A 14973-nucleotide genomic window follows, 5' to 3' on the forward strand; every position below is an offset into this window, starting at 1 on the left:
TGATCCCATTTATATGAACTGTCCAGAACAGGCAAATCCACAGAGAAGGAAGATCAGTGGTGGCCAGAGGCTAAGAGGGAAGAAGGAATAGGGAGAATTGCTAATGGACTTAGGGTTTCTTTGGGTGATCAGTGTTTTAAAATTGATTACAGTGCTGGTGCATAACTCTGTAAATATACTAAAAGCCACTCAAGTGTACATTTTAAATGGCTGAACTGTATGCAAATTACATCTAAATTAAGCTGGTAACAACAACAAAGGTTCATCCCGCTGCAGCGTGCAGAATGGAGACAGGGCAGAGACCAGTGAAGAGGCTGCTGTACAAATGCAGCTGGAAAGGGCAGTGGCTGAAGAACTGGGAGGGGTTCACAGGATCAGACTACAAGGGGGCCAGAGGAGGAGACTACATCCTGAGGACGCCACAAATTATCCTGGGTACCTGGTAACTCTCCAGAGAGGAGAGTGGGAAACAAATGAGGTATCTGCAATTATCATCAAGCAGCAAACATGTATGTAAAATCTCCTACACATAAGACTAAGAGGAGCACACAAAGTGTGCAGCCCTGTGCCCACATGTGTGGGGAGCGTCCAGGGTAAAAGCATGCCCAGCTGCCTGCCAGGCGCCTGTCCTGACTATCCATTCTCACTCTTAAACTCCAAAGCAAAGGCCTCGTCATTCAGGACACACTCAAGATGTTGCAAGATCTGAGTGACTGAGAGTGGGGAGGAGGGTTAGAGAGACTAATAAGGCCAGTAACTCCGAGAAGTAAAAATCTTTAAAGCTGCCTTTCTGGGTTCTCTCTGTGTGTCTGTGAAAACTGTAAGGTTACTCAAGTGTGTATTTTTCTTGGTTAGATCAAAGACCCAGTTTTGACTGCATGCCACCTCCTTCCAGAATGTCTTTGCTGATTTCCAGCAGGAGACTGGTGAGTGCTGAAAGGCCATGGAACAAATGGACCTGAGCTGCTGGTGGAAAACCAAAACGAAAGTCTGTGAAGGAGCATATTCTAAACCCTGCAGAGGCCATGCCAGCTGGCACCCTGACCACAACATCTTTGCCCCGTCAATAGAAGCAGAGACTGTGCTGGGATGGGAATAAGCCCCTGTCTACACCTCATGCACGCCCTGAGTTTGGGAATAAGCTCCTGTCTACACCTCATGCACGCCCTCAGTTGTCTCCCTGGCGCCTCCTCCACCTGCAGTAGAAATTCATGCTGGCGAGCCCACTGCCGTCACAGCTTGGGAAGTGTAAACCGCCACTGAGACGCACCAACAAAACCAGGAATTCTGGTAACAGCCCGCTCAACTGCTAGACGGGAAAACTGAGGCCCAGGTCCATGGAGCAGAGCCAGGGGTTGACATCCAGGTGTCCGATTCTCAGGCCCCCGCACTTCTCACTCTACCAACTCCCCAAACCCTGACCCTTCCTAAGAACCTGGCTCTCAGCCATATGCTTCACAGGGAAAGAAAAGCTGAGAAATCTCAGATGTCTTAAGTCTCAACTGGCAGAGAAACCAGAACCATCTCTTTCCTAGAATCCTATTAAGAAGCTGAAATATATCATGGTTATATCCTCTAATCTCTCTAAAGCAGGTTAATCAACAAAATATGGGACAATACAGTTTTTGTTGCAGCTCTTAAATCTTGCAGCCCTTTACTTCCTTTATTAATAACAGTGTTCTGCATTAATTCGTGCCACAGTGTAATCAACTATCAATGTGACCATTAGCTCAGCCACAAGTAAAGATCGACAGGATCCAGGCTGCACTGTGTGCACAACAGCCCAGGCAGGTGAAGAGTCGTGACATCGCAAAAAGGACCACGGCTTATTACCATCTCTGACTCCCATGTTCCAGCAAACCGAAGAAAAACACTGTTTCTTAAAACTGCAGAGGAATACAAAATTAAATACTACAAAACAAAAATCAGACAGGAAGACGAAACAATCTACCTCCTCCTAATGGTAAAATAATCTGAAAGGAGTTTAAAAATAAATGAACTAAAATTTTTATAACTATTATCTTTTCTGCTAATTTTGAAGATGTCTTCAGGTGCCACAACTTGCGGACAGAAAGAATAAATATCAATGTATAACTTCTAGAGTGATAATAAACAACAGGACCCCATCTCAGATGGATGGATTTTTTTCCTACTGGAGCCAAAAAACAAGCTGAACTCTATGTACAACAGACAGACTATACAACTAGGAGCATTTAAAAATAATAAGACTCCTCTCTCTGCCTTCTTCCAAAGAATAGAATATATATTTAACAGCACAAAAGAAGACACCACTTGAGCTTCCCCTTTAGCCAACAGGAAGAATTTCCACATATAAAACTTAAAAATTTAAACTTTCAAATCATTCGTGTTTTAAACATAATACAGACTTAAAAATTCTTCAACATTAACCCATAACCCCACCCCTAGCACAAAAATCAACCCCAAATCCAGACGTCACAGTTTTTTGTTCCTAAAAATCCCACAGCACTGAAGTTGATCTTCACATCAAGCTGACAGCAAGTAAGAGGCCCATGAGCAATCCCCGAGGGAAGGACGGAAGCACAGTCAATGCTGCAGCTCTTATCTACCTGGGCGGCACTGGTGCACCTCTGAGGTCAGGTCCGTGAGATTCGCCCCCACACTAGGGTCCCGGAAGGGTGAGCTGGCCGCTTCCCTCCTCTTCCCCCTCGAAGGATGTCCAATAAGCACCTGGGAATTGACTTTTCTTGGGAAAAGGGTGCTGGTAACAGCTGTCAGGGCCAAGGCAATAGTGAGAAGTTCAGTTCTCTGCTCTTTGGATGAACTGTGTAAAACATTTCTTTTAAAAGACACAATGTTAAAAATATTAAGAAAAATGTCTACAAAATCTGGAGGGCTGCCTTTTTCTCAAAGGGTAAAGCCTGTGGGGTGGTGGGAAAGGAATCGAGGGCCCAGAACTACAACTCTGCAGCGAAAGATAGAGATGCCCTTGAAAACGTGTCACATTCTTAAGATGTCTTGCCGAAGTAGCAAGAGCTGAGGGTGACTGTGTGAGCAGGAGCGAGAGGGCGCCAGCTCCTGCGGGGAAGGTTCCTACTGCACGCCCCACCCTGTGCAAGAATGTCAGGCTTTAGGGCAGCTGCCATAGGCCCCAGGGGCATCAGGACTCTGCCTCTGAACCAGAGCTGCTTTCCCGACTAACTTCAATCTGGAGAGATGGTAAGTTATCTAACCGGCTCTTCTTTTGGCGAGACTGCTCTTTCTCCTTAATCAGAGCCCCCCACGCCCTTTGCAGCTCAGAGTCGTCTTCCTCAGCGCCAGGTGCCCTGTGATCCACTTTCTTCGTATTCTTTTCTTTGGTCTTGGGTGCAGATCCTAGGCGAGTCCATAAATTACCTGTTTGGATGAGATGGCATTTCACTTTCACAGTCAGCACTAAGAAGCAGGGTAGCACTGAGGGGGCAGCAACACTGCCAACACCTGCTGTGCAGGGAACGCCAGCAGTCTGGGGCGCCTGCCACCATAGTGCAGCCTTGGGCAGGTAAAATCTCATTTCCCAGGCCGCAGCCCCTGCCTGCAAACGGAGGGGTCTGGACCCAGCAGGGGATTCTCACCGTGGGGGACAGGTCAGGTCCCTCCCTGTCACCAGACACATCAGAATCACCTGAGAGGCCATTTCCTCCTACTCCTGCCCTTCCCTGCTGAGACACCACCCTGTGTGCCAATCCATTCTGCCAGGAGTAGGCCACTCCCAGATCCCTTCCATTAATTTTTGAAATATATTTTATGAAAATTTAACAATAGAGAAATACGTGTTTCGAATTTTGTGGATAGCCACATTATAAGGCAATTCAAAGTTGTTTTTGTTTTTGTTTTTGAGACAAGGTCTTGCTCTGTTGCCCAGGCTGAAGTGCAGTGGTGCAGGCGCCCGCCACCACGCCCGGCTCATTTTTGTGTTTTTAGTAGAGACAGGGTTTCACTATGTTGGTTTGGCTGGTCTCGAACTCCTGACCTCAAGTGATCCCCCCGTCTCGGCCTCCCAAATTGCTGGGATTACAGGTGTTGAGCCGCCATGCCTGGCCTAAAAGTTTTATTTATAAAGATTATAAAATGTGGCAAACAACTACAATAAAATGCTGTATGAAAAAAGTAGGATTTGTATGTGGACAAAGACCAGAATAGCTCACATGAAACTACAAAGATTTGTGCCAAACAGAAAGAGCTAGGAGTGTGCTATTTTTTTCTATTTTCTAAGCGTTCCTTACTGTTGGGATGATGCTGATGCTGATGCTGATGCTGACGATAACTATAATGGAAAAGGAATAATCACTTATGTTTGGCATGGGCTGTTTCTTGCCTTCTGCTAAGAAAGTATTTCTCCAATACACCTACTGTCCTCTGCTCTCACTGAATCCCCATTCCCATCAGTTTTAAGTGTTACCAACCTGATTTCTTCTCCCGAGTATCGGCGTAGAGGCCTTTAATATCTTGCCTGGGAACACCTAACCTACTATGCACATCAGAAGAGGGCTCTCTCCGAACGACTGGGTTACTACTAAAAGCCTTTTCCGGAGAATGTGGTCTTTTTCCTAACCGCTGGCGTATATCTGAAAAAAGAGAAAAAGTGCACCAGTGACTGTGTGTGTGCTTTATGCTCGGCACCAACCGCCTGACACCTCTAAAGGATCTGGCGCTAACCCCCGCCCCGAGGACACAGGGGCTGACAGTCAGGCTGCTAAGTATTCTTCCTTTGTAATCAGTCTGGGTTTCCCTAGGAAAATTCGGACATAGGGGCTGTCAGAGGAAAAATCCTCAACTGATTGCTCCAGAACTAAATTTCTGAAGAAACAACCTTTTCTTTTTTTTCTTTAAGCAGAATCAAGAAGACTAAATAATTTACAAAAGTTTCAGAGAACAAAAAATCCTGTGAGCTCCCGGAAAGCGGAAGGCACAATCTGAACATACAAGTAGTTCCCAATAAACTTATTACATTTAACCAGTAAATATAAAGAGACTGGAAAAGGCAAAGGATCAAATGTGTTTTTCCCTCAATCCCCCCAGAAATCTGCCTGTCCTCTTGAGCTCCCCCTAACAACCACAGCAACAACAGAAACACATTCATTGATGAGGCCCTGTGCCGAGGTCTCCTTTCACTTCAGCTTCTCTCAGAGAGCAGCACCCTGGTCTCTCTGGTCACTGAGACCTAAGCTCCTTTCCTCCAACACTTCCTAGCACTGAGTCTTCCTTCACAAGACTTCCTGTTCTTTATCCATTCTGTCTCCACTGACCTAGTTCAGGCTCTTGTTCCTTTTTTAACTCTCTACCCCACCCCACTCCACCCTCAAGTTGTCTTTCTAAAATAGAGAGAAGATCAGGTTACTTCTCATGTAAAAAAAATCAGGTTTGCCGACAGAGTTCCTCCCCTCTCCAAGGCCTGGCTGCAATGCTACTTTCTCTAAGAAGGTCTTTCACAATTTCCCCAGTAGATCTATGACGGCTCTGCGTCCCCTCCAAAGGCTTCTCACATTCCTAGCACCTAGCCCAGGGTCTGGCACGTAGCAGGTACGGCTAAAGACCTGCCGAGTCAGTGTTTGAACACAGAAATGATCTAGTTCAAACTCTTAACCGTTCAGACAACCACCAAACTTAATTTCTATTATTCTTGTATATAAAGTATACCAGTGTCATAGAGAGTCAAATATGGTTGGCCCTCCTCATCCATGGATTCCACATCTATAGATTCAACCAACTGCTGATCGAATATATGTGGAAAAAAAGTAAGACGTAAGAGTACAGCAAAAAATAATACAAATTTTACAAAATACAGGATAAGAATTTATACTGTATTAGGTATTATAAATAATCTAGAGATGACTTAAAGTATATGAAAGGATGTGTGTAGGTTATATGCAGATATGTCACTTTATATAAGGGACTTAAGTATCAATGGATTTTGGTATCTGTAGGGGGGCGGGGAGGGGGTCCTGGAAGCAATCCCCCGGAGATACCAAGGAACAACTGTAATTATTTGGAATACAAATATTTAAAGCTGGCTTTTCAGAAGTCTGATTATTTTTCATTTCCTAAATTTCCAACACCTAGCCCACAATTTAGACATGATGAACCAGGACAGCTAAATCAGTTCACACATCGCATGTTTTACTCAGGAACCTCTCTCTGCCCCAGTCTGCTTTCCGGAGCTCAGAATCCAGCCAGGAATCCAAGTGAAGAACAGTACCTGATTTAGTACTGCTGACTGGTGGCCGTGGACGGGAGTGCTGACGTTTCTCATCTAATAGATGTCGGACATCTGCAAATTTCTCAGGTGGTAATTTGTTACCAATTCGGTTTTTGATATTGCTTGAAGATACACTATCTGCCCTCATGGAGTTCCTTTAAAAAGGGGGTAGGACGGGGCACAGTTAACCAACTTCAACTGTGAGACAAGGCCCAAACAACAATCTCATACTTTGGAGGAAACAATTTAAGAAATCCAGAATGGCCAACATTCACTTACAAATCCATAAACTTATAATTATTTGCTTATGGAAATCATGATCTGCCTGCTCTAAAGAGACTAGTCCTGGTGAGCAGGTTTTCGAAGGTGGTTTCCACATGTGTATGTGCTATTACAGAGCACATAACTACAAGTCCCGCTTTTCTGGGAAAAACGTTAAGTAGAGGCCTACGAAGAGACTGAGGCTTCCACTCACACATGCTGTGATGTGGCTGTAGTCAACACACAGTATAGTCTACAGTCTCTCTCTTTAAAGGGCAGACTTCTCTTTCAAAGAGATACGCTACCATGCTAGGTGCCAGCACCGTTCCGGCAGCATTCTCTACCAGAAAGTTCTCTGAAAACTAAAAATAAGAATGTGAACAGGCTCACGCCTGTAATCCCAGCACTTTGGGAGGCCGAGGCGGGCGGATCACGAGGTCAGGAGATTGAGACCATCCTGGCTAACACGGTGAAACCCCGTCTCTACTAAACATACAAAAAATTAGCCGGGCGTGGTGGCCTGTAGTCCCAGCTCCTCGGGAGGCTGAGGCAGGAGAATGCCGTGAACCCGGGAGGCGGAGCTTGTGGTGAGCCAAGATCGTGTTACCGCTCCACTGCACTCCAGGCTGGGCGACAGAGCGAGACTGGGCGACAGAGCGAGACTGGGTCTCAAAAAACAAACAAACAAACAAAAAAAGAATGTGGTGAACAAGGCCATACAAACAAATCAGCTTGAATGGTCTTTTCCCTTCCCCACAAACATTATGTTACACAGAGCATCCCTAGACTCTAACCCTTAGAACTGTGGATTCTGCCTGCACAGAATCTGCTCGCCCCTAGTAGTCATCAAAGACATGCACATTACAATAACTATTTTTTTTTTGTTCATGAAACTAGCTAACATTAGAAAGAATGGTAATAGCTAAGGCTGGTGAGCTTATAGGTAATAGGTGGTAATGTGAGTGATTAAAACCCTTCTGGAGGCCGGGCACGGTGGCTCATGCCTGTAATCCAAGCACTTTGGGAGGCTGAGGCAGGCGGATCATGAGGTCAGGAGATTGAGACCATCCTGGCTAACGCAGTGAAACCCCGTCTCTACTAAAATTACAAAAAATAAGCCGGGAGTGGTGGCGGGCGCCTGTAGTCCCAGCTACTCAGGAGGCTGAGGCAGGAGAATGGCGTGAACCCGAGGCGGAGCTTGCAGTGAGCCGAGATCGCACCACCGCACTCCAGCCTGGGTGACACAGAGAGACTCTGTCTCAAAAAAAAAAAAAAAAAAAAAAAACACACACAAAAAACCCTTCTGGAAAAAAAATAAAGCAATACTTACCATCTTTTTAAACACATATTGTTTTGTGTAGTAACTGGACTTTGAGGAATTTATTTAGTTAGTGCAATTGTAAGAAAATAGAAACCTAAAGTCCATCAAAAAGGAACTGGTTAAATAAATCATGATACTTTCAAACAACAGACTATATACAGTTGAAAAAAATGTCTACAGTATATTAAGTGAAAAATGCACAATGCAAAACTATAAATAGCATAACCTCATTTTTATAAAAAGTATACTTTTATATAAATATATCTATAGTTTTTCCCTGTGCCATATATACACACACACACACACACACACAAATAGCTGAAAGGTTATTCACCAAATTGCTAACAGTAGTTATTGTTGAGAAAGAATGGGAATACAGATGATTTTCACTTTCTATGTTGTCTTTTGTTTTTATAACAAGAATCACTGCTTGTATAGAGGAAATACTGGATGCGTTTATTAAACTCCTACAAGGGACTGAAATCAGAATAGATAAAAGATATTATAAAATTAGGAGGAATTAAGAAGTTATATTAGTATTTAAAATCAAATTAAAAGCTAGCATTGGTAAAACAAATTTTTACCTAATATTTTTCAACTGAGACTCCACTTCGTCAGCATACATAGTCATTTTCATGCTTTTCTTTGGTGAAGGCGTGGAAATCATTTTCAGTTCTAGATCATAGTCCATTTCATCTGAGTCTGAGCTGCTGGCACTGGATCGTCTAGACGCGCTCCGCTCCCGGGGCTGCTTGAGAGCCGGGAGCTCCTCGTGGTACTCTACCACCACTCTGTCATCTGCATCCATGTCCTGGTCTTCTTCTTCCTCTTCCTCTTCCTCCTCCTCCTCCTCTTCCTCCTCTTCAATGGGTTCCTCAGGAACATTCACTAGCCCTGAAGAAATTTAACCAGAAAACATTAGAAAAAGCACTAAAATTAACAAGTATGATTTTCTACTCTACATCGGTGACCTTTTTAAAAGGTGGGGTTCCCATCCCTGACATTTTATTGGAGCACTATCTATAATAGTGCCGAATGGACATTACTCTGATACTGCAACAGGAGGATGGCTAGGTGAAGTATGATGTAGCAGCCTAATCAAATGCCATAAAGTCATTTAAAATACAACTGACACTTATTATCCACAGATTTTGTATTTGCAAATTTACCAAATTTATTTGTAACTCCAAAATGAATACTTGCACTGCTTCCATGGTCATTTGCTGGCACGCACGCGCCCAGCGGAGGTCAAACAAAGCAACACTCAGCCTTCCTGTTTCATCTCATGCTGTGCACAAGCGTGTGTTTCAGTCCACCGAGTGCCACATTGTTTACACTTCTGTGCCTGCTGCTAGTGATTTCACTGCTTAAAATGGCCCTGAGTGTCGTGCTGAAGTGCTGCCTAGTGTTCCTAGATGCAAGGGGGCTGTGATGTGCCTTGTGGAAAAATACCGTATCAGGTAAGGCATTCAGGCATGAGTTATAGGGCTATTGGCTGTGAACTCAATGTTAACGAATCAACAATGTGTCTTAAATAAGGTGTCTTTAAAGAGAAACATATGGGCCCAGCCGGTGGCTCACGCCTGTAATCCCAGCACTTTGGGAGGCCGAGGCAGGCAGATCACGAGGTCAGGAAATCGAGACCATCCTGGCTAACATGGTGATACCCTGTCTCTACTAAAAAATACAACAAAAATTAGCCGGGCGTGGTGGTGTGCGCTTGTAGTCCCAGCTACTTGGGAGGCTGAGGTAGGAGAATGGCGTGAACCCGGGAGGCGGAGGTTGCAGTGAGCCGAGATCACGCCACTGCACTCCAGCCTGGGCAACAGAGCGAGACTCTGTCTCAAAAAAAAAAAGAGAGAAACATATGTAAAACAAGGTTACATATTAATCAACTGACAAAAATGATGTGACCAGAGGCTATGTACGATTCGGTATTTGCTAATTCAGTGTTCACAGTGCCTTTATAGAACATAAGCACCATGAATAATGAAAATGGAAAAATACAATAAACGAAAGAAGTAGAATATAAAGTATATGTTCATAAGAGTTATACTATTTATTATGAAAACAGACAAATGGGAAAAATGTAGGATGAACTCAGTCATCATACAGGGTACTAGAAATAGGGACAATTTGCTTTTTAATTTCCTTAATATGGATATAAAAAGTATATGATGAAAATATTTTAAAGTAGCTCAAACTGGAAAAGTGTAACTGTGTAACAGTAAAGTATGTGTATTATTATTATTATTTTGAGACAAAGTCTTGCTCTGTCGCCCAGGTTGGAATACAGTGACACAATCTTGGCTCACTGCAGCCTTGACCTCCCAGGCTCAGGCAATCTCAGCCTCCCAAGTAGCTGGGACCACAGGTATGTGCCATCATGCCTGGTCTGGCTAATTTTTTAATTTTTTGTAAAGACAAGGTCTCACTATGTTGCCCAGGCTGGTCTCAAACTCCTGGTTTCAAGTGATCCTCCTGCCTTGGCCTCCCAAAGTGCTGGGATTATAGGTGTGAGCCACTGTTCCCATCCTATGTGTATTATTAACATGTAGATCTCAAATATACAATTTTGTATATACACATTAAATAAAACATCTAGACTTCATCCCTTTCTGTCCCCATTACAATGTCAAATGTGTGTATATGTTATTTTGTATGCTGACTTGCCTAGTTCTATTAGGCATGTAGAAGATTCCATAGATTAGGCTCAAAACAAGAACAATTCTTTATAAAACATAAATAAAATGGTTCTTTCACAATAAGCACCAAAAAAAGGAGAAAGAAACCCAAGTCATGATATCCCACTCTTCTGAGGCACTCACATGCACAAACCAACAAGCACAAAGCACTCAACACAGCAGCCTATTTTTAATACAGAAAAAGAACAACACAATCAGTTCATCGATAAAATAATTTAAAAAATTGTTTTTGGCCAGGTGCAGTAGCTCATGCCTGTAATCCCAGCACTCTGGGAGGCCCAAGTGGGTGGAACACAAGGTCAGGAGTTCGAGACCAGCCTGGCCAACATGGTGAAACCCCATCTCTACTAAAAATACAAAAGTTAGCTGGGCATGGTGGTGCATGCCTCTAGTCCCAGCTACTCGGGAGGCTAAGGCAGGAGAATTGCTTGAATCCAGGAGGCAGAGGTTGCAGTGAGCCGAGATCAAGCAATTGCACTCCAGCCTGGGAGACAGAGCGAGACTCCGTCTTAAAAAAAAAAAAAAAAAATTGTTTTCATGCAGCTGTTGATATTAATAGTAGAAAAATTAGGATCCTAAGGAAAGTTTTGTTTTAATTTTTCCTATGTCACATTTTGCCTTTTTTGACAGAACAGCTTTTATAAAATCATTTGACCTCTTTGGGCAACTTAAAATTAATTGTGACTTGACTTACTTTCCTATATGTTGGCAGAGGGTGAGGGCAAGGAAGAGAGGATGATAAAGTTTGGAACCTTAAAAGATTGCATTAAGAATAAAAATATGATTTCAGGAGCCAAACATGTGTCTACCCAAGAGCTGAGCAGGCAACTACCAGAATGTCGATGTTTATACGACGTCAAGCCAACGTCATCCCCAATCAGGGCTCTCTTCTTGATCACGTCCCGCTGAATACGACGGGAATGATATCTTCGCTTCCTGCAAGAATGCCAAAATAAGCACACAATCAAAAACTGATAGGAAAGACCTTGAAATCCACTATTTTCTTTTTTTTTTTTTTTTTTTTTTGTGATGGAGTCTCAATCTCTCTCCCAGGCTGAAGTGCAATGGCACCATCTCAGCTCACTGCAACCTTTGCCTCTTGGGTTCAAGCAATTCTCTTGCCTCAGCCTCCCGAGCAGGTGGGATTACAGGCGCCCACCACCATGCATGGCTAATTTTTGTATTTTTAGTAGAGACGGGGTTTCACCATGTTGGCCAGGCTGGTCTTGAACTCCTGACCTCAGGTGATCTGCTGGCCTCGGCCTCCCAAAGTGCTGGGATTACAGGCGTGAGCCACCGCATCCGGGCTCGCTAATTCATTTCAACTACACGTTGACACAATGTTAGGTACTAACACAGACATTTTAAACGTAACGACAACTCAGCATTCCCCATCATTTACCACATCTAAGAATCGTGAATTCTTCCCTCTTGTCTTCCTTCCAGTTTACACAGTGTTTAGACATTTCACCACAGCATACCAACTGAAGGATTAAGAAAAACTCAAATACTATTGCATTTGAAGGTTTTGGACTCACCAGGAATTGCTAAGAATTCCTTTCATGCCTCCGTAATTTGGATTCCCATATTTCATGTAATACTGACTTCTTCTGGCTGCTCCAAGTTCCTTTTTGTCATCTAAAAATTAATGACAATAGTTACCTAGGATTTCCTGTGAGTGTAAAGACAATGTTGAATTTTTTTTTTTAATGTTTTCCATAGCTGGAATCAAATCAGCGCAATTTGCCAACAAAAAGTAAAAATCCACTACCAACATTCACACTCTGAGTGCCCACTACAGCAATGCAGTGTAGAGGGGATAAAGCAACATACAGAGACGAATGAGGTTAAAACTGCTGTTTGGAGCCAGATGACTTAATGGAGAAAACAAAAATAAACAATACAAGATACAAGGTTCCAAAAGGCATAAAAGAGCTTTAGGTCATTACAGGTATCCAGGAATCAAAAAGACTTTCTCAAAATAGTGGCATTTTTGCCACCCCATGAAAGATGATATTCACTTCTGAAGGATCACATGCCAACAACACAGAATCAGGATTAAGGAAACAGACTATATATAATTCCATATATTTGGTAAATCATTTTTCCAGCTTATTGTGCTCCTCAAAATGGCTTAAAGAAAACAGCATAATACTATACATGTAGAATGTACTCAGCCACTCAAATGAGTAAATGTGGTAAAGATCACATTTGTCAAGTTGAAATGTCAGTTAACAGGAAAGAAAGGTGGTCAGTCATCATAAATTTTTGTCAAAAGTAGTAATACAAAGACCTTCCACAGTTCTTGGACACTCTGACTGTAAAGAACAAACACCACTGTAAATATATCCAGTGCTGTAGGTAAACGTGACAACACAAACCAGTATGTATAGCCCCCAACCCCCGAACCCCTCAAACCATGCCCACCAGCTCCTTGGAGAAATGGCTGATTCCAGATGTGGAGCAGGTAAGATGCGAAATGAGTCTGGAAAAGCAAGATGTTTTGCTGTGCCATAAAGAAAGAAAGTGCTTAAAGAATCATGGAGTATGTCAAAACAGCTTGAAGGGGCTCTACTGGCCAAATCCAAGACAATTTGTAAATTAAAATACTGATATTAGGCTGGGCGCGGTGGCTCACGCCTGTAATCCCAGCACTTTGGGAGGCTGAGGCGGGCGGATCACAAGGTCAAGAGATCGAGACCATCCTGGCCAACATGGTGAAACCCATCTCTACTAAAAATACAAAAATTAGCTGGGCATGGTGGCATGCACCTGTAGTCCCAGCTACTAGGGAAGCTGAGACAGGAGAATTGCTTGAACCCAGGAGGCAGAGGTTGCAGGGAGGCAGAGGTTGCAGTGAGCCAAGATCACGCCACTGCACTCCAGCCTGGTGACAGAGCAACACTCCGTCTCAAAACAAACAAAAAAATAAATAAAATAAAATACTGATATTAATGGATGATAACCCACTGAAGAAAGAATCCATGATTCTAAACTGATGTAAATAAACAAACAGGTAAAAACAGAAAGCTCTTCCTTAGAGCACCTGCCTACTAGTAAAGAAATGATATAGTCAGAAAGGCATCTACAGATACTAAACCTACTGCATGAAGCTCTGATGAGCAACAGGCTATTTACATGATCTCAAAGTTATCTGCCCACCAATTTTTTATTTTATTCATTTTTTTATTTTTTAAAATAGGGATGAGGTCTTGCTATGTTGCCTAGCCTGGTCTCGAACTCCTGGGCTCAAATGATCCTTCTGCCTCAGCGTCCCAAAGTGTTGCAATTACAGGCATGAGCCACTGTATCCGGCCAGCCCACCAATTTTTAAATTACAAATGGAAGAATAGCAACTTTACAGCGGAAAAACCTAGTGATGATTACCTTAACCAAGTGAATAAAGTGAACGTCCCTAGGACTGGGACGAGTAAGTATCCAGGGCCTCCTGACATGATGCTCTGGAAATGACATGACATCGCTTCTGTGGCACATCTGTCTCAAATGCACAACCCAAATTCAATCAGGAGGAATCATCAGACAAACCCAAACTGAGGGACATTCTATAAAATAGTAAACCTATACTCTTGGAAAACATGGGAGGATAGAAGTAGTTTCAGCTTAAGGGGGACTAAGGAAACATTACATACTTACACACTCAGTCCTGGATGGATCCTAGACCTGGGGCTGGGCGGGGAATATATAAAGGACATTATTGGAACAACTGACAAAATTTGAATATCGACTACGGATTAGGTAACAGTACTGTATTAATGTTAAATTTCTTGATTTTGTTAAGTGTGCTATGTATAAAACAATGTTCTTGTTCTTTGGAATACATTTAGGGGTGATGGGTTTTTATCTTCAACTAACTCTCAAATGATTAAAAAAAACAATATGTGTACATGTGTATACATACATACACACACACACACATTTTTAAACGCCCACCAAAAGTCACTGTGTGTAAACAATCTGAGAAGGGAATTAGAACCGAATGGTATACTGGCAATGTTCAGGAGGACGTTGCTGTAATAAATAAAGTTTCATTTTAAAGTTTTCATAATTCAGATGGTAACTGGCTGAAAATATATGAGGCAAACCAGTTTCAACAGAAAATAACTTTAGCCAGAGGTCACAGAAATATACAAATAGTTAAAATTCACTTTTAAAGTCAGAAATTCCAACTCAGGTGGCAAGCAATTATTTCATAAGCACAGAATATTATAGTTTGAAGGGAACTTTGAGATTACTTGATCTAACTTCTATTCAAAAAAGAAGGATGTCACTCCATAATAAATCATTTTGATTGAAAATATAAAACAATACCAAATGTTACATTTACCTTTTGTAGCAAATCTCATGAATAACCTATTTCCTTTAGCAAGTTTGTTAGCTGGACGAAGATCGTTTCTTAACAAAGACTCCTCTTCTACCTGAGACAACGTGTCCAACTTAAGAAAGAAGAG

General features: G+C 42.6%; 1 protein-coding gene across 2 annotated transcripts in view; it reads right to left on the minus strand.

The window, feature by feature from the left end:
- The window catches only part of NCBP3 (nuclear cap binding subunit 3), a 41510-nt gene that overhangs the window by 7802 nt on the left and 18735 nt on the right, over positions 1-14973 (minus strand). The window contains exons 7-14 of one of the 2 annotated variants that reach the window (XR_008495190.2): positions 14850-14958; positions 12043-12142; positions 11337-11440; positions 8384-8693; positions 6218-6372; positions 4425-4586; positions 3213-3375; positions 2589-2750 (exon numbers count right to left, since the gene is read on the minus strand). Coding sequence is in view for 1 of the 2 variants with exons in the window: in XM_054459301.2 (XP_054315276.1) it covers positions 2642-2750; positions 3213-3375; positions 4425-4586; positions 6218-6372; positions 8384-8693; positions 11337-11440; positions 12043-12142; positions 14850-14958 (1212 nt within the window). In the remaining variant the exon portion in view is untranslated. Of the gene's footprint in view, positions 1-2242; positions 2751-3212; positions 3376-4424; positions 4587-6217; positions 6373-8383; positions 8694-11336; positions 11441-12042; positions 12143-14849; positions 14959-14973 lie in introns of those variants that run through there. The other variant, XM_054459301.2, reaches the window with a different exon arrangement.

Source organism: Pongo pygmaeus, chromosome 19 (genome assembly GCF_028885625.2).
Source record: "Pongo pygmaeus isolate AG05252 chromosome 19, NHGRI_mPonPyg2-v2.0_pri, whole genome shotgun sequence".
Lineage (NCBI taxonomy): Eukaryota > Metazoa > Chordata > Mammalia > Primates > Hominidae > Pongo > Pongo pygmaeus.